The 20,117-nt window shown below is 36.8% G+C and overlaps 1 protein-coding gene across 3 annotated transcripts in view; it reads left to right on the forward strand.

Moving 5' to 3' along the window:
- AZI2 (5-azacytidine induced 2) overlaps positions 1–18,001 on the forward strand; it is a 31,362-nt gene extending 13,361 nt beyond the window's left edge. The window contains exons 2-9 of one of the 3 annotated variants that reach the window (XM_074860891.1): positions 3,351–3,580; positions 5,893–6,018; positions 6,340–6,439; positions 8,125–8,273; positions 10,990–11,051; positions 11,744–12,091; positions 14,357–14,472; positions 17,304–18,001. In XM_074860891.1, the coding sequence (XP_074716992.1) occupies positions 3,356–3,580; positions 5,893–6,018; positions 6,340–6,439; positions 8,125–8,273; positions 10,990–11,051; positions 11,744–12,091; positions 14,357–14,472; positions 17,304–17,689 (1,512 nt within the window). In that variant the 5' untranslated portion in view covers positions 3,351–3,355 and the 3' untranslated portion in view covers positions 17,690–18,001. Of the gene's footprint in view, positions 1–3,350; positions 3,581–5,892; positions 6,019–6,339; positions 6,440–8,124; positions 8,274–10,989; positions 11,052–11,743; positions 12,092–14,356; positions 14,477–17,303 lie in introns of all 3 variants that reach the window. The other 2 variants (XM_074860907.1, XM_074860898.1) reach the window with 2 other exon arrangements.
- Positions 18,002–20,117: the final 2,116 nt, after the last annotated feature.

Below are 20,117 nucleotides of genomic sequence, written 5' to 3' on the forward strand. Positions count from 1 at the left end.
TGGATATAAGGATTAATCCAGCCCCACCACGTAAGCAAACTGGTCAGCACTGCAAACATTTCTTATCAAACAAATGCAAATAAAAACAGAAAAATTACACCTAACAGATTGCTCTAACACACCTTCTCCTTTTGTCCTTATCTCAGTCTTCTCCAGCCCCACATTGGAGCGCCAAAGTTGTGGTGGTTTAGTCCCTGCCGGGGTCTGAGACCACGTGGCCGCTGCCCCTCCCCCACAAAGGGAGTGAAATACAAAGCCCCGAGACTGAGATAAGGACAGGTTTAATACACAGAGCAACAGCAACACAAAAAACAATAACAATAACAGTGATAACAATGAACAGAGCAAAGTATATACCGATACAGCAGTGAGAGAACCGGCTGTGCCAACCCACGCGATCACCGATTCTTCCCGCGCTCACACCAGGAGGTGACGTCAGCATGATATATGAATAACCCGGCTAGAGCTTCCCCCCCACTGCTGGGGAAACTTAACCCTATCCTGGCTAAACTAGGACAATTTTTAATAATTGAAGCAAAAAGTTTAAATATCACACAATTCCCTCTGAATATCCCGCTTAGTTCATTTAAGCCTGTGTAAGGTGTGTTGCCACTTCCCCTCCAAAGTGTTACATCATCAGATCTGTCTTTAAAAGAGATGAGCTGGAAGGAAGGTGTCCTATTTGGGCACCTGTCTCAGGAGAAGTAGACTTTTGTTTTATAGGCAGTTTGTTGTCACTTAGTATCCAGTAAGATTAGTCAAAAATGTGCATATCAGATCTTTCTGAAACAGTTATCTTGTGTGTAGAAATTCATAAAAACATTTATTACAAGCCGCTTTGAATGATGTGGAATTACATGCTTATCTTCTAAATAGCATCCAGTGCAGGCTTAGAGCAACATCAGAAAACCAGAGTTGAATAATCCCGTAAATGAAATGAGATCAAGTAAAAAAAAAAAAAATGTTAGTGTAACTAGTCCACTTAGTAGGTGTAGATTAAGTGTGTGCCTGAATTTATAAAATAGTAGTTGTGTATGCCAAGTCTTATTTGGAAGGTCTTGCTCTTTTGGAAGCTCATAAAGGCAATAAGTTTTAGTTAGCAAAATACGGAATAAATACGGTCTTGTGTTCTGATGTTGTCTACTGTTTTCCCTTATTGCCATCTCCTGGTGGAACTGATATGTGCAATAAATAGGAATTGTATGATGCTCAAGTTTAGGAGCTATAGGAAAGCGTGGGGATAAAGATGTATTTTATGTACAAGGTCACACCATCTGCTGCTTTCTTCAAGAGATAATGATAAGCTGTGACACTTCGTTAATGACACTTGAGTCTAGTGTTCGGAGAAAAGGAGATGTGTTGCCTTGAGAAGGCAAGCTCTTGGAATTTGATGACATGGGTGACAAGACTTGCAGGGCCCTTGGTAAAACGAGGGAGGAAAAGCTAGTATGTCATGCTCATCTTAGAAGACAAAATGAGCAATTCCTTCAGTCAGTTAATGGAGTTTGATGTAGTGCTTTTGGTCAAGGTCACCTTGTGCATGAAGTGATGTTATTCTTAGAGTGAAAAGTAAACAAACCTTTTTTGCAAGGCTCTTTCTACTTAAGTATGAGGCAGAGCACCAGGCAAGGGAAGCTCAGGCTACCTGTTTTGTTAGAATACATCAAACAGCATGCAAGGCATCTGTTCACCTCCTGAAGATAACCATTAAAAGGACTTCAGTTTTGGTTTGTAGTTTTCTTGTCTTTTTTCACTGTTGCAATTCCACTGCTGTCTAGTTAGTATAAACGAGCTGTCACAGCTTTTTATCATGTTGTCTGACTGGCTTGGAGCAAATGGAGACAAATGTGATAACAGGACCATTGTTCAGCTATAGCTGTACTACAGCTCTTCATAATGCTGCCGTCATGTAAGTTTTCCATTGCTGGCCCAGTGAGAGAAATTTGACCACATCGATAAGCTCCAGGGCAGTTGATCCCTTTACCTCCTAGTATCTAAAACAAGTGGAAGTCTAGTTTAAATTTAAATAACAAATACCCAGTAAAAGCAGCGATTGTCGCTGAGGATTTTCCCCCTACTGATGCCTGCCTTTCCTGCAAAGTTCTGCTGGTCAGGTCAGTTTTCTGTTGAAATAACTTTTTCACGAACTGTCTTCATTATGCTCATTTCTTTCATTCCATCATTTCTGTTGGTTCATTAGCTAATCATCAGGAACCTAAGGATTTGTTCAAGTGGAAAAGATAAAAATAAAAACCTGCTTTTGGTAGAAGTAGCATCAATAGTTTAAGGGGAGGGAGAGATGTTACCATGTACTGTATAGCATTTGTTAGTATTGCATATAAATGCAAGGAATCTCGATTTTCATAACTAAGTAAGAATGAGCTGTGTCTTCCGATGGTTTTGGTTTGGGGGGAGGAGTGGCTTGATTTGTTTGTTTCTAAATCAAATCCATGAACTTGTTCTTGATAACTAGTAACACTAAGGAAAATGCTGTTGGGGCTTTTCTCTTAAGACCTGGAGTTCAAGAAAGTATATGGAATTGTTTTAAAGGTGATATTTTCTTATTGAGTGCTTTGCTGTGCCTAAAACTCAATCTAATGGTTACTTTGCATTTGTCATTCAGGTGGATTTACCTAGTATTTCACAGGGTGATGTTTTTCTTATGGTCAGATTATTGTCAGTTTTCTCCGTGGGTAGTGAGGCGGATCATGTTACTGAAGTATGTTTTCATTCTCACTGTATTTGTAGTCCAGAATTACTGTAATTGTTGTTCAGCAGGATGTTTTCTACTGTGACCAGCTACTCTGGTCACTTCTACTGTGAATAGCTACTCTTGCAGCCTCTTTAGGGACTAATGCAAGTGTACCTTAAGATGCCATTCTAAAATCTGGAAAAAGTATAAATATTTGCATTCAAGAACGAAGGAAATTTGGCACTTGTGCTCAGGAACCACCGTAGACGATTTCTGCAACTATAATCTCTTTTTGCAAGCCAGCACTGAGCAGTAAAACTCTAAAACTCTAATACGATATTCCTTTGGAGTATCTGGTACTAGCCAAATTCTAGGATGGTGTTAAGCCTTAAAAATGAATTTGGGGGTTCATGAATCTGGTGTGTACTCAAAATACTTTTATCAAGTAATAGTGAAAGATGCTTCTTTTCTAACCAGCGTATTTTCAATGTAAAATGGATTTCAAGATTTTTCTGCAAGATTAAGATATTTCCTAATTATTGAGTCTTGGCATACTTAGAAACACCCTGCAGTATTATTTTGGAAGGTTTTCAGACTTGAGACTCTTGATGAATTTGTCTTTGTGAAAATTTTGCACTCATCTCTGTCTTTTTAACAGCTGTCATGGAGGAGTTGGTAGAGGATGACATCTGTATTTTGAACCATGAAAAAGCAGACAACCTTCATAAGAGAGACGGGGAGATTCCTGTTTCATCTTACAATGGAGATGAGTCTGTTGCCTCACACTTCGCACTTGTCACTGCATATGAAGATATCAAGAAACGACTAAAGGAGACAGAGAAGGAGAACTCCTTCTTAAAAAAAAGAGTGAGAATTCTAGAAGAGAAGGTAAGAAAAAAGTCGATTTACCAGCTTCTGGTAGCACTACTTTTTTGCTCCTGGCTGGATGATGGAGCAGATGGTTAAGTATTTAAAAAATGTACTTAAAATAATTTCCAAGTTAAAAAGTTCTGGTAAATTGTTTTATTTAAGTGAAACACAGTTTGTTCCTCTGGTAGTCTAGTTACATCATACTAGAATTTTTTATTCTTACTGGGCGTGTGTGCGATGCAATGCAGTAATGCCCTGCAAAGACACTAGTTTTGATTGAGAAAGACATGTGGTTGCATTGGATCGTTACTGTATCATCTGCCTCTTTATCAAAGAATCTCTTGGGCTCAGCATACTGAAATAAGGAAAAATTGGTTGTTAAGAATATCTAGCAGTCTCAAACATGAAATACAAAAGTTGCAATGCTTAACATAAAGGTGTTGGCTGGCTATTTTTTGGTGTAATAATTCTAAAACATAAAGGAATCTGGGGTTTGTTTTGTATGCAGTTTCTCATGGCCTTAGTCTAGTGAAGGTCGTGAAAGCTAAAAATTTACCATGGTGCTGGCTTTTCAGCCCCAAGTAAAGAATGCTATCATTAAATGTATATCCATCATTCAGTAGTGAGTGTCTTTGTACTGCAGAAGGTCTTGACTTTGACAGGTTGCTTTCTTTATTAATATAAGATGGAAAGGTAGATCCTAGAGTTAGAGCTGAGATACTTATTAGGACTTAGTCCTAAGTATGTGCTATTGACTTAAAAGCTTACAAAGTATATATTATTTTGTGGCATTGGAATGAAGAGCTTGAGTCACACTCAATACAATTTTGAAACGCTTATTTGGGAATTCTTGGTGACTAGTTTGACAGGATTGACTTTCTGTCAAAAGGCAAATCTTTCTCAGCACTTTCTTTATATAAGGTCCTGGGGGGGGATAGGAATAGAGCTCTAGACTGAATATTCTCTGAGCCATGCTGTGTGACATCTTTTATGTGGTTACTGAAAATCACAAAAACCAGGACTTGACCTTGACAATCCTGTTTAGTCTTGTCTCTTTTGGTTTGGCCTGGTTCAGCTTAATTGTCTTGAAGATGATACTTTGTTTTCCATAGAGAAAACTTCTGGTTTAGTTTGTGAATACCACAGAAATGTTTCTATGAGAGAGGGGCATTGAGAAGGCCTAAACTGTTAAGTAATAGAACGGATTTTCAGTCTTTGTTAATGGCTAGTATACCTGTATGATATGGGGAGTTAACCCTTTTGAGTTTTAAATAATTTCAAAGTGTATGGAAACTTTCCAAAAGTTTGGTAAGGCTTATGTTCTATCTGAATGGCTTTATTTGAAGGAGGAAAATGTAAAGGACAAAACTTAAAATGAGTAGTACACATACTTTGAGGGTCAATACAGAAAGCAAAGGGCAGAAGCTTCCTATCTTTATGGCTTGCTTTCCCATACTTTCTTTCAAGCGAACACCTAAAAGAGGAGATATTCAAGGTAGATACATAACTGTCACCTCTTCGATTTTTAAAATATTTTTTATTGTATGGCTCTTTTATAAATCTGTCGCAAATATCCACATTAGGTACATTGAATGTGTTTAAATGCCTCAACAATTTAAAGTGAGCAGGATAAACAGAATGAAAAGGATAGTGTAAGACTTAGTCAAAACAAGAACTTTCTGTACAGACAGATATAGTTTGATGTAAGACTTCTTGCTGTCTTATTAAAAATACTGAATATATTTTATCTCTGCTCCCCTCTTTCTGACAATCTGGTTGGTAGTGCTTATTCCTCCTTGCTTGTCCCCTAGCAGGCAGTGAGATATCAGTGACCTGGAAGTTAATAGTTATTTGTAACATAATTCTGCTTTGGCGTTTCTCACATAAATACACTGGAAAAAAAGTATTTGTTTAAATGATGAGTCATTAAAAAAATGATGTTCATTTTCCTCTTCATTTTCTATATGTTGTGTCTTTATATGCTTAAAACTCTTTTTCCAAAAAGCAGTTTGTACATCTTCAGAGCCTGGAAAAAATATTATTATGGGGTTGTCAGTGTGAGTAATCATGACTTGTGGATGGTTTTTAAATACTCATAGCAATAAACTAGCGAGCATTAAGTACGGTTAGAGATTGTAGAATTTGTAGACAGCCTTTGGTGGACTTCAGTAAAAAATTTTCATCCATATCAATATGTTTGATTATTTTCTAACCTAAAGAAAAAATGCTGTTAGTTTAATGTTGCAGGCTGTACTGTTGCACTTCTAGTTTTGGAGTTCTCACTGTAGCATACGAAACTTCTTATTTCTCATGTCTGTTTAAACTTTTAGCTGCTTGGCTCCCGACTGGAAGAGGAATGCAGTTCAGTTGGACGTGAACAAGTAAATAAGGCATACCAGGCCTATCGAGAGGCCTGCATTGACCGAGATAATCTGAAAAGCAAACTGGATAAAATGGTATGCCTTTTTAAGTAGTGACTCAAATGCATGTTATACAAGTACTGCATAGTTAGTAAATGTTTACTGTAAAATTAATTATATTTGATGAAAGTCTGTGGTGTTTGTTTTATCACTCCTTTAGGTTTTTAAAGTACATGATGATACTTTATGGAGGAATCACAGTTTTAAGTATCTCAATTTTATTACTGGGCTAGGCTAATGCTAAAAAAAAAGTCAAAGCAATAGTTTTCTTGTTCTTAAAAAAAGAAATTGAATTGTCAGATATGATAGAAAAAAGCTTCACAAATGGCTTCCCTCCTTCCCCCTCCTTGAAAACAGATGAAAGAAAGTGAGGAATCCTTGAAAACTTTGAATGAACAATTGCAGTCTAAAGAAGTAGAGCTGTTACAACTAAAAACTGAGGTGGAAACTCAACAAGGTATGCATTTGGTTACTTCATCTTAATGTATGTTGATTAGTCTTAGTGGTTATATTATGATCTCAGGCCATGAAGAGGTTTAACCCTATATAGTGGCTAGGTAAGACAGTGTACTGCAGTGAGGTACTTTGAGCTTGTAAATGTGTTCAGTCCTGTAAATGGTGATAGACTTGTTCTATTGTCATAGACGAGGGCTTCCTGGTAAAGATCTGAGGCTGTCATGTTCTTCCACTGTAGGTTATTTAATAATTTGAGGAATGTGCAGCTTATAGGCTAGTCATGTGCATCTCTGGACCCCACCACCTTCCTCAGAGTGAAGTGGGGGCATACTTACTCAAGTATCAAATACTATCCAGTCGATACCACTTCCCTGGTACCTGCAGATGATCTGGTATACTGCTTTATTTCACTGCTGGCACATGACAGGTACAAGAGGATGTTGTATAGCAATGGCTGCCGTCAACAACAGCTCTTTACAGGGCTGAGGAGTGAGGAGAGGTAGAAAGATGCTGGTTGTAGAGAGCCTGATGGAAAGAGAAATAAACAGTGTACCCTGGCAATAGATCCATCTTCTGTTAGTGCCATTGTAAAGAGTGCTGTGAGATCATAGGTATGTAAAATAAAACACTATGGAAGAAAAAATAATCTTTATTAAGATACTGTTACAAGAAAAGAGAAGAAGAAAATACCATCTGTGTAAAGTTAGAGATGGACTGGACTTCAGATTTTGTACAAATGCAGTCAGTTGAAAGGTGCTTGTAAGTATTGCTGTGCTCGAGTTGGATTACTTTCCAAGAGGACCTCAAGCATGTAATGCACTACTTCAGTTGTACAAGCTTTTAAACCTAGAAGGAGAAACCACATGTAGTTGTAGTATCATTGTTGAGGACATCATGGTTTAAGGAGGTAAGAAGTGTGGAGTTTATAAAGAGAGCTCTGAAAGTGTGGTGATTTCAAGCCTTATTTAGTAATCAGTTTTATTCATAAGTGGGCTCTGAGTACCTTGTTTAAGAAAAATCAGTGTAGCTTAAGCTTGTTTAAATTGTTAAGTCTAGAAGTGAGTGTACCATGCAGTTGAAGACTTGGGGGTTTTCTTCCTGTTGTGTTCTTTTTCTGTCTAACCAGCCTCCTACTAGTGATTTGATGCTAGGGTCATCTTAGGTTGCTTCTTAATAGACATCATGTGAATTTGTTCTGTCTAATAAGATTTATGTAACTTCTAGACTTTACTCTTCTGTTTTGACCAGTAGTTCTGTTTGGAACTGCTTGATATTAAACTTGGGAAAAACTTAGGACAAATTAAGTAATGATATAAATCTGAGGGGGGAGAAGGCTCACGTTTTCAAAGCATGTTAAGAAGTATGCAAGTGGGTGTATATATCATGTGTGTTTGTCATTAACAGATCTTTTGTATTTCCAGTGCCTTTTTATGCTGTCACTTCCTTTTTCTTTATGTAAAATCTCCAGTGCACTCTTGAAAAGTAGGGCTTCATACTTTAAGCTCAGAAAATAGATTAATTCTCTGCCAACAACTTTACCAGTGTTATTATTTCTCTGTTGACATAGACTGCAGTTTCTTCAGAATGTACAGGATATTTTTTTGTAGGGCATGGGCTGGTTAAAGTGAAACCTTACATGTCTTGAACTGAGACTGAAATCTGATTGTCTTGCTTGTCTTCTTACAGTGATGAAGAATCTGAATTGTAGTCAGTCCAGCTGGGAAATAGAGAAGCTGAGCAGTGACTTGAAAGTGCACAGTCTGGAACGGGATCTAGAAAAGCTCAAGCAAGAGTGCAACAGTCTCAGGAAGGAGTTAGAAAAATCTAAACAGAAGGTACCTTTATTTTTAAGAAATTTTTCTATAAATAGATTTGACTGCATTTATAGCATTCTTTTAAATTCCTAATTCAAGCAAAATAAAGGGTTAACAAAGAGATATAAAGTGTATAATTGAGTGAAAGATTAACATCCCAGTAAAATTAACTTTAAATATTCTCATAGACTGACTTGTTTCTTGGAAATAGTACACTTATATAGGTGAGATTTCCTAGGCGTTGCCCATATAACAGAAAATAAAGCTTTACAATTTCTTATAAGTAGCCGATCAGATCGAAGTGTCCTATGCTGGTATGTGGCTTGGACTGGACTACTTGGAAAGTTTGGGCAAAACCTGCTTGGGTTTTGGTTTTTGTCGGTTGGGGTTTTTTTAATTGGTTTTTTTTGTGGGGTTTTTTTTTAAGAAACAATAGAATGCTTATGTTAAAAGATATCACAAACTTTCTTTAAGGAGCTCTAGCACTTTTCTTCAGGGTAGTTGCATGTAGCTTGTCAGGAAAGCAGCTTTTTGTAACAGGGTTTCCAGAATCTTGCTATACCTCCTTTACTCTGGGGCAAGTGTCTGTTGTGAGGGACTCGTCGTGTAACATAGATGTGCTTAGGATCTCAAAAAGGAAATTAAGATAGCTTAACAGTGATAAAATGCATGAAGTTAAAAAAAAAGTCTAGTGCATGCTTACTGTTTTACATGATGAAAGTTACAGTCTCTAGGACTTTACAGTCACGTTGAAGTTACACAATAAATTTAAAAGATTTAAATGTGATTGTTTGAAGAGGCAGACTATTTTAGGTTTCTTATTATGGCCATTAATAATTATGATTATGTAATCTCAAGTCAAACAATATTTGAGTGAGCCAATGTTCGATGTATGTAAGACTTGCAAATAGAATCCTTGCATGGCCATCACCCTGCCTTCAAACAGGATTTGGTTTCATTTGGAAATGTTTCTTTGGCTCTTTTTCTTATGGGCACATTTACATTACTACAGAAATGTACTTTTGAAGCAAATCTCCTTATCGCCACTTCCTTCTGTGCCTTGCATTACGGAGCAGTCAGAAGTATGGGAACTGGATATCTTTCTGGATGAAACTAAGAAGATGCACCCCAACCATTCCTGGGCATTCAGGGACCAGACTAGAGCTAGCCTGAAGTAAAGTCCTTCTCCTGTGCTGCTCTCGAAGCATATATAGTTGGGATGTTGGGTTCTCAGCACTGAATGTGTCTCCACAGATCTGCTGCTGTCATGCCACACTCCAAGCTTATGTGGACAGGCTTATGTGCATCGATTGTTTTGTCTCGGGTTTAATCTATGTGTTTTCCACTAGGTGGGGATAAAGCACATTACCTGGAAGGCATGCGAGGTGCTTTGGTGGTTTTTTATTTGTTACAGTTGGTTGTTGTTTTCACTTGTGTCTGGAATTCTTTTAAGTGTTTTCAGTAACTTGTAAATTCTGAAGGCATACTGTAACTTGTCTGCAGTTCTAGTGTCTTCAGGTAGCTCTACAGAATAGAGTAACAGCTATATAAATAATTGAAGAGTGCAGATTGTATGGTAAGAAAGAATGTTGCTAGAAAGAACACACTAAAATAGCAGTTGTAAGGAATACTAGGCATGACACTGTTTAAGTAATGCTTATGTCAGCAGCTTTTGTTGCAAAGAGCAAATATAAGGAACAGCTCTTTTTAATACAATTTCTTGATCCTGTTAACTGCTTAATATAGGAAATAAAAAGGTACAAGTTTTCAAATGTGGGGTAATATAGCACAACTGGATTTTTGTTTTTTAACTATGAAATAGAATCTCTGATGGGTGGTGGTGGGAAAGTCTTCAGGAGGGGGAAATATTGTCAGGTGAAATACAGGGAAATGTGATCAATGGGCAATGACAAGTCAGTATTGTTTCAAACCCAGCTGGTATCTTCATTATTACTGTTTCTAATAGTTAGCATTTTCAGATGTTTTCTACCTTAGGCAAGTATACTTTATATTTTTTTTCTATTTTTAGATATTCTTATTCGGGTTTTGCATTGTAGTTGGTGCAGTGTGTACATTATTGACAAGTTGCTTGAAACAGTAGTAGGAAGGGAACATGAAGAGAAGGGATATGAATGGGAACTCATCACAGGTGAGGGTCTAATAGAAACATGACTAACGAAGCGAGCCCAATGTTTGATTTGTTAAACAGTCCTGTTAACTTCAGTGAGGCTGCTTGTATGCACGATTTAAAGCATGGATAAATTATGTTCTGTCATAAATGTAACTTGTGGAAGTAAATCTATATTGAAATAGTTTAATTTAAAGGTCTTTGTATACTGGGGCACAGGGAAAGAACAAGAGAAGACTGATTTTTTTATTTTTTTTTTTAATGGAAGTCAAAACCCTTTCTTAATTTTTAGCTTTTCAAAGAATCAAAAATTCTGAGAGCTCAACTGTTTTTAAAATAAAGGAAAAAGGAGTGAGGAAAGAGGGAGTATGGTGGTGGCTGAGCAGTGCTTTCATGCAAGTAGGTAATTTAAGCATTGGTTAAGTGGAAATTCTTAGTAGAAGTCTTCATGTCCATTTTGAAAATCATTGCAGCCAACACAAATGAAGACTACTTTACTCCTGAATTTTAATATTAGCGAACTTGTAGTTTCACTGCAGTATTTTCAGGTAGAAGGTCTGAAATCGTATGTTCATTCCTTCTCTATCTTCCCCTCATTCTGTTATGCAGGACCAGGCTCAAGATGAAAATCCATTAAATGGAGGCCTAGTTCAAAGGCAAGACATCCAGAGGTATGAAAATCAAGTGGCTTTCACATTTTATTTTTAGTTTACCAAGGGACACATATTTGAAAAAGTAAATATTCTTGCAGCCTGTTCGAATTTGTTATTTCAAATTGCATTATCTTAATTTCAAGTCTAGGTATGCTGATTTAGCAAGATCATTTTAATTTTTTTTCTCTTTTATTTTGGCAGTCTGGGATGATGATGATAAGAAAACATTTACATCTTCAGATTGTTGTACAGAAAATGAAAGTTAAATTATCCTGTATTTAAAACGAGCTTTTTAATAATTAGTTGACTTGAGGAGGAGGTAGATAAATTTCCAAGTCTAATCCCAGGTTCCTGTATTTGCATAGGTGATGGCTTCAAATCTCTTCCTTAGTGTTGGAACATATGTTCTTACTTGGCACAGTGCAATATTATTTCCACTAAAAGACATTTTAAAGGAATTTTTTTAAAATATTGAGGAGCCATTGTGTGACCTATTCAAAAAGAAATAGCAATTTTCCAGAAAAATGCTAACATACCAGTCATTTTGCAGCCATTCAGATAATAATTGTGCTAAATCTAAGGATCTAAACACCTGTATTACCCTGTCTTGAGTATGTGTGCTGTATTAGAAACGACATATATCATTTAATTCTTTATACAAAAAAACAATTCATGAATGCATGGAAGGTCCCAAATGTTCTGTCTTGCAGAAGGGAAACTAACTGCACCTCTTACACCGGGTTATGCCTATTTGTGTACTTACACGATTTTCCACAAGAGGGAAGAGTGGTCCTTCATAATGACAGACTGTTTAGCATAATACCTTGTTGCTTACTTGGCTGTCGAAGAGATGGGAAAAGAAATCAGTCACTGAAAGAGAACAGCACAGCTATTTCTTTTCATATGTTCTCTGGTGTAATGATAATAATATTATACACAAATTACACTTTCACGTTTCACCTTGACTGGACAGCTAGCTTGCTAACACTTTTTCTTGTGGTTTCTGCTGGAGCTTCTTGTGGTTTCTGCTGGAGCCTGAAAAAAGGTGTTATCTCAAGGTAAAGCAGTTATCTCTTTGATCTTCCAGAGCAGATTTATTCCGCAAAGTGATATTCAGGTGGCAACCATCTGAATTAGCATATGTACAGTATAGTGTTTATTGTAATCTGACATAAATAATGAATGTGTAATGTATACTGAATATGTAAGCCTATCCAAAAATCTGTGGAAAAGCACTTGAAAAACCTCCTATGCGAAACATTTGCTGTAGCAAGCAATCCTGCTGTTTATGGAAAATGGAGGCATTTGCAGTTAGTTAACTTTTTGGAAAGTAATTATTTCACATTTGTCAGCAGCTTCCAAATCTGACTTTAAATTCTTGGTTTGCAAATCTACTTGGCTGTAGATTTAGACAAGCTTAAAGGTTTATATTGCATGTTCAAGGTTTATATTGCATGTTAGAAGGCAGTATAGGATAAACTTCAAAGCATGTGGAATCCTTGGTTTTCAATTGCAAATTTCTTGAAAGTGAAGCTTTGCAATGGGATTCTAAGTCAGTATCCACAGAAACATTTAAAATATTTAAGTGGAATTCTAGTACCTGGATCCCTTTGCAAGATGCTTTTAAACGCGCTAAAGTGCATGTTATAAAGTTTATCTGAATACTTTCTGGTTGGTGGCAGACAACGAGCTGTTCTTATATTTAACCACTTCTATATGTAAATATATTTAAATATCAGATGGTTCTGTTCTGATATAAAGCTTCTTTGATCTTATTTTTGAGACCAAAACACATAAATGTGGTTGCCACATTAACTTCATTTTAAAATTGTCATCTCAAAAGTTCAAAGAGCCAAATGGATTCTGCAGTAAAAAGGCCCCAGGTTTAGCTGAACTTCTTGAAGTATCAGTTCTGAAAATTTTAACTTTCTATCTATCAGAATTGCTCATACCTAATACATTACGTGTTAAACTGTGAGCTTCCTCTGCTCTTTGACAGAGGTTTTGCTGAATTTTTGTAATCTGGGGAAATATTTCTGTGCATAGAAGACAGTTTAATTTCTTTGTTTTAAGAGAACCCTTCTAGCGTTAACTTGCAGAACAGAATAATAGCTATTTCTCCGACTGCTTTTGAACACACTCATGTCTGAGAAATTTCATGCAGGAGTGATCCTAAATTGCTATTTTGGAGGGATAGAAATCTGTATATATGCATGTTTGAAAACACAGTTGTTACATAGCTTAATAGTTCTCGGTCATCTCAACTATAGTTTGAGGTACTGAACTGTTCTCAAATAAATGTCTTATAGGTGAATATATTGAGAAAGAAATATTCTGAAAACTCTCATCCATAATACTTGTCCTCGATAAATGTGTTTTGCTAGAATGTTGAGCATTAAAAAACATTAAATAATTGAATGTTTAAGTTGAAGTAACTGCATCCTTATGTCTTTGAACACTAAGTTAATTATTAATCAACATAAATGTGGTGTTCAGTGAGCCTTTGCTTGAAATTTTACCAAGAAACATATGGTGATGCTGACTTTTCTGATTTTTTTTTTTCCTTGATTTTTCTTAGCAGCTAATCACCTGAAACTTAATATGTTTCTCATATTATGCTATCTTACCAGAGAATGAATTGGGTCGCTATTTTTTAAAATGTCTGATAAGTCAGTTTATTAACATAAATTACATGATTTGAATATGAAACAGTATATTTTATATTTTAGTTTGGTCTGTGTGTGGGTGCTCAGTTTGGATCCTGGGTATCTAGTCTGATTTCATTGTAAAAATGAAATCGGTGTAGATTTTTCATTGCAAAATGAATGGTGTAGAGACCCAAATACTGACTATTTAAAACTATGATCAGTTAACAGTACTAGGATCATAACATACAATGGTGTGTATGGTCATTTATCAGAAGCCGTTCAAAGTTAATAGTCTACCTTGTTTGCAGTCTAGTGTCCATTTAATATATTTTTAAAAAAGTATTCCCTGGAGATTACTAGTTTTCTGGTAAGATGGTTAGTTTCAAATGAAATAGGAGAATATGCTTTGTATTTCCTTCCATTTGGGGAACTTGAAATTATTAGTATCATCTAGTATGTTAATATTCAATACATTATATATTGTAATATGCAAGAGTCAAAATATACAAAGGTCCATCAGTTTAAGATAATTATCAGTACTGCTTAATTCATTTTGAATTATGGTACTTGAGTAACATTGTCAGTGTATGTCAGGCAAAAGTGATTTATTAACATGAGGATGCTTTAGAGGTGGCAACTATTTAATTAACTTGTAAAAATTTTTTGTTTTGAAAGTGTGCAACAAGCATATTGGGAATTGAAGAGAGAAATGTCTAATTTGCATCTAGTGACTGACGTGCAAACTGAGGTTCTACGAAAACTGAAAACAAACCCAACAGCGACCAAGAAAGGCAAGTCAGTGTTTGCAGAAACAGACCTTACAGACACAAACTGTTGATTCAGGCTGTACCATTTGAAAAAGAAACTAGCTATCATATCTTATCAGAATCTCATCAATTGAAGTTGATAAGCTAGACTGTATTATGGTTCCAGCCTACCCATTTTCTGCTTTTGCTTCTGTCTTGTACTGGTCAACTTCACACATAAAGGTGTTGCTGATGTGTTTTTTCTTCAGTACTGTATTCTGTTCCCCTTGTGGCTTTTTTCTCAGTGAAGTGTTGCTTATGTGCACAAGGCTGAGGTGTTAAGTTTACTCGTATTTGACCTTTTACCACAACTACTTCATATTAGGGGGGGGAAAATCTTTCTGCAAACGCAGTCTTCTTTTCCCAGTATAGAATACATGAAGTATTTGGCAACGTTTTAAAATCAGACTTTAATAGACTGAAATTCCCTAATGGTTGCATATTGCTTTGCTGGCCTTCAGAAAAGTTGTCTTTTCTAGCAAAATGCTATGCAAGATGACATTTTCTGAATGTCAAAGTACTGGGGCTGCAAAACTGCCTTATTTCTGCTGCTACCTTGCAAATAAGGGGAAGATAATTTCCACGTGAAGTATGTGTAACTTCTGTAAGCATCATCATCTGAGTTCATCAGATGGTTCTTCTATTTCATACATATGTTTGTCTCGAGCCAAATGCTTTACAAGAGAGTGTTCTGATGCTGATGGGGTCAGACTATCAGTCTGACTGTTTAGCGCAGCGTTTATTTCCTTTGTTTGCTGCTCACTTCAGTTGTGGTATTTACTCTGTTAAGAATACAGAAGATGTCAGACTATGAACTTGATTACAATATATTGGTGAGTGTCTCTGATGTCCCTGTCCATTACAAGATCAAGACATCTTGTTTCTAAGCAGCTTTGATTGGCTCTGTGAGGTAATGATAGGATTCACCTCCAGGTCAATCCCTACCTTTGTGGCCAGCAGTGATCAGTGATCACTCCCTGGTACTTGGCTGATAAACTATCAACACGTTTTGTAGACTTGGTCATTATTATTAGCAGGTGATTCTGTGTTCCTACAGTTCTAAGATACATTTGTCAAATAACTTCAACAGAGAAACTGGGAGCTGAATGAATTTTTCATCCTTAACGTCTGTCAAGGTTTGATGTGATCATGTAGTGTCTTTCTGTCCTTATTTCTAATTTGGAGTTATCTGTCTTGCCACTACACAAGTACTGATTTTTTTTCTTCTACTTGGTGAACAGTCAGATGTTCTGCAGTTGCTAATGCAGTTGTATATCCACAGCTATAAAAGGCATTATTGATTGACTGGGAAACAGTGGAATTTTGCCTTTTGCTCTGTAGGCTTTTTTTAGTAATTTTTCAGACGTATGTAAGAGTGGACAGGTTCAGCAGAAATGAAAAGCGTATTTATTTTTTCTGTTTACCTTGCTTGTCAGCCACACTTATGAATGCAATGCAGATATATCTGTGCTTAAATTTATAGAAAAATCTTGGCTTGTGCAAAATATGGGTAGACTTGACTTAAAACTTCCACTTCCTGTACCTGCAGTACTGGCTATTTTACCATATACAAACTAGTTGCCACTATAAGAGGTGTGTAAAGTTTGCAGAACTCAATGTATTCATTGCTCTGTGTGTGATGTTAGCAGTATCAGTTAACATGTGGATTCTACTTACCTGTCATTTAGGTATGGAGGCATTTTCATGTCTTTTGTTTTGGGTTTTTTTGTTACATTTTCAATCCATTTTTGGTGGATTCCGATTTTTGTGACTTTCTAAAGGTCTGTAGACCTCAAATTGCTCTTTATACCTGTCAGCACAAAGAGGCCAAATCCAGTGCCTTAGCATGTCTTTCAGATGTGATGCCTGTGCTACTGGGAAGTGCTTTTGACTGACATTTGCAAGTTGGGTACCGCCTTTTAATTTACAGTGACAAACAAAAGTTGTATTCTTTGTCCAAGATACTGGCTCCTCTTTTTGTCCCTTAAGAACTAAAGTTACAAATCATAGTTCATACTCGAGACTTGTAGCTGTTCTAGAAAACTACCTGCAAGGTGTGAGCTTCTTTAACTGCAGGAATCATTAATCTACTCCCATTACATGTTAATTCTCACTACAAAAAAATGATGTGGTTGTATTTGGCCATCTGTTCAGACCTGCACTGAAGGTGCAGCTCTTTCATTCCAGGCAGATGCTGTTCTGTTTCAAAATCCTCCCCTTCCTAGCACGGTTTAAAACTCCCCTGGAATTTCAGCTGGCTGAACGTTGCGGTCTGTCGCTCTACTTTCAGAAGTCAGACAATAGTGGAGCACAGAGAACCTGTGAACACCGTGCATTTCCCTCTTACTGCTTCACAGACAGTGAGAATTCAGGTTCTTGGCAGCCTTGGAACATGACTTGTTAAAACAATCAGTAGAGTAGGAAGAAGCATGCTCTGCATAAGCGGTGTTCTGAATCTGGTCGTTTCCTCCAAGTGCATGAGAATCCTCTCTGTTTCAGCATTCATTCCGGTCTTGTCAAAAAGATTCATCACTTTATCTGTGTTCAAGTGGGAGCTGGGAGGTTTCCTTGGTTTTGGGTGTATTTTAGACATTGAGATTTCGAGATCTCTGGTTCATCTTGCAAAATCTGACTGAGGAGGTTAGTGCATTCAGTTTGTAACTTTTAAGTAGTTACTGAAGTAAAATATGGTCTGAAAATTTGTAGCTTGAAAACACTGGGTTTAACATCCCTATGATACTCTAGTAGATTTGGAGTATATGAAAAATGCATTAGGTAATGTAATTTTAAAATCTTTTTTTATCTTCTTTCTTCAGCTGCCTCTACTGCACCAGTACAATGTGTTGACTCGAACATTTCAAAGCTGAATTTGACATCTGGGGTAGTCTATAAAAAACTCTCACAAAATGATAAAGTATTCAGCAATGTTGTGTCTCCCCCTCTGCTGAGAGATGTAAAAATACCACCTGAAAGGGTGACTCTACAAGCATGGACAGATGAGAGACCCATTCCAGTTGATGGCAAAACGTTTCAGGAACACCATTCCTATGGAAAGAGCTCTCTGGAAGATAATTCCTGGGTATTCCCAAGTCCTCCAAAGCCTAATGAGAATGTGTTTTGGGAAATGAGAAATAAAACTTTGTTAAACTGTCCAGCAGATTACCTGGATCAGTGTAATCAAAACTGTCTGCACAAGAGTTAAACAATTTTTAGAATGAACTGAGGCATTCTACAGTGGTTCTGAATAGGCACCTTAACGCTTGAACTTTTAAAGAGGGAAAACAAATTGCCTGAAATGTTGTTTCTTTATTTTTAATTCTAGTTCTGAAACAGAAAGCCTAGTCTTCCTCTGCTGTAAGTCAGGAGTAAGTTCCTTGAAGTTAAAGCTGTGCTGGTATAATGTAAATATGAAGAAATCTATCATGGGGCCTAGATAGTCTTGTACTGCAAATGGCATACATTTGCAAAAGATTACACTGAAAAGTGAGTTCTTGGAATAAAACAAAATAACCCACTTCTGTATTTGTTTGATATTTGTATGTTATCAAGAAAATACCTGGTATCCTGTGTTTAAAAGTTGTACCAGCTCTGAGCTTCTTGACAGTGGGTTTTTTTCCAGAGCAAGACATAAAATGAAGAACTGGATTACCTCTTCCTTCCTCCTTTCAATTAACCTCTGGATTCCTCTGGTTTCGAAATGCATTTTTATGTAATTTTTAACCGAGAGGTGAGATCTTTTTATCAAAATCGTTATTTATATTAGATAGTAGCAAGCAAAAAATCACTCCTAGGCTATCCTGTTTAGATTATGCCATTTTGGGCCTTATTGTGAATTATAAGGGATCATAAGTAGTGCTGCTGAACACTGTGAATCCTGGATGTTCAGCTGGTTTCCCTCAGTTCACGCTGTAGGAAACTTAATTCTGCACACGGTGGTGCCTGCCACAGAATCATCCTGTTCACAGTGCAGTTACCCTTGTTGTGCCACCTTTGCACAGCACCAGAACCTTGACTTTTTTATTTGTGTGGTGATGAAGGCTACTAACTTTTCTTTTATTAAAGAAACAAAGCCTTAATTTAATCAGACTAGGTGTTGTAGCATTGTTGATATACGTAAGAAGTATTTCTCTGGTATCTTGACATGCCGCTGAGAACTAGAGCTATTTGAAATGCAACTGCCTGCTTTATAGATTATGGGTGTCCAAATACTACTTTTTTTTTTCTTTTAAGGCCAAGAACTGGTTTTAGACAAATACAATTTATGCTTTTTTAAAAAAAAAAAAAAAAAAAAACAAAAAACCAAAACAACTGCTCTGCTTCATATCTGGCTTAATACAACAGGGTTAAGTGAAATGCCTTGACTGCTCAGTACATTGAAGAAAAATGCTTTGTATTTTAGATCCATGATACCTAACTTGTAGCGGGTGGGAAGACAATACTAAATATGTTATTTACAGATGGGTGGATGGGTGGGTGAAGTATTCAACATCATAGGTCCAGTTGAAGATCAGTGTAATAAAAATTAATTTCACAGCTGCTTAGTAGCAAATTATCTTAAAATTGCTTGCAAATACATGGGGAAGCTATGACTGTAGCACAGCCCTAGTAATGATGGGCTGTAAAAGTGTTACCGAGGTGCTACACGATCCATGTGGTTCCAGATACTTTCTTCCCTGTGGAGTAGATACTTCATGTGATGCCCATCTTCTTCTCCTCTTTCAGTTTGTATATCAGAGTTGAAAAAATGCCTTCCACATACCTTCTACTGTATTAGTGAACAGCATACATAAATAATGTTTCCCACTCACCAGATACTGTTTTTATCTTTCTATTATCTTGCTCACGTATACTGGCTTGTCTGTGATTAATGGAAATGGTGTCAGATGCTGGAATTTATTCTGACCAATGAACACAGCTGACTCAGGGGAGTACAATCTCTTGGAAAGTAATAGAACAAAACCCAATATGCATAAAACAAATCCAAGTCACTAGGCTTTAGCTGATAGAACCAACTACCTGTGTAATAACAAAGCAGCAGAAAACATTTCTCACGTGGCTGCATAAGCTGTATGGTATCTAGTTCTAATGTAGCTTACTTTTTGGGGTTCCCCACCTCAACATGACAGAAGTTTTTTATTATGTGATGTATTATCCAACAGATATCAACATGATTAACACTTCGATTTGTGCAATGAAGGAATTCTACTGTGTAAGATTTTAAATAAATTTATTTTTGTTTGAAATTGGTTTCACTTACAAATCTCCTTGCGGTATTTGGCACAAAATTTTTTACTCAGTTTTGATTTCTTGATTGTGTATAAATGTTATTCCAAATACAAATTTGGCGTTCATCCTCTTCCATTCAGGAAAAAACCAAACGTCCTCTGTGGACTGCTTCTGTGTATTCTGGGAAAAGTATTCTCTTGGATGTTGAAACCTGAAGGACCTAGTTACCTTAAGCTATGGGATGTTCCTGCGGTTTGACTGCTTGTGTCAGGAGGCTCCTGGTCAGCCTGCCCTGTCCTGTGTGACAGGGAAGCTTAGAATCAAGCTGCTCTGTGCAGTGCCCGAGACTTCCCAGGCTTTGCCTTTGACTCTTGGTTTATCTTCTGTGCTCTTCCTGTCCTGGA

Source organism: Strix uralensis, chromosome 1 (assembly GCF_047716275.1).
Source record: "Strix uralensis isolate ZFMK-TIS-50842 chromosome 1, bStrUra1, whole genome shotgun sequence".
Classification (NCBI taxonomy): Eukaryota; Metazoa; Chordata; class Aves; order Strigiformes; family Strigidae; genus Strix; species Strix uralensis.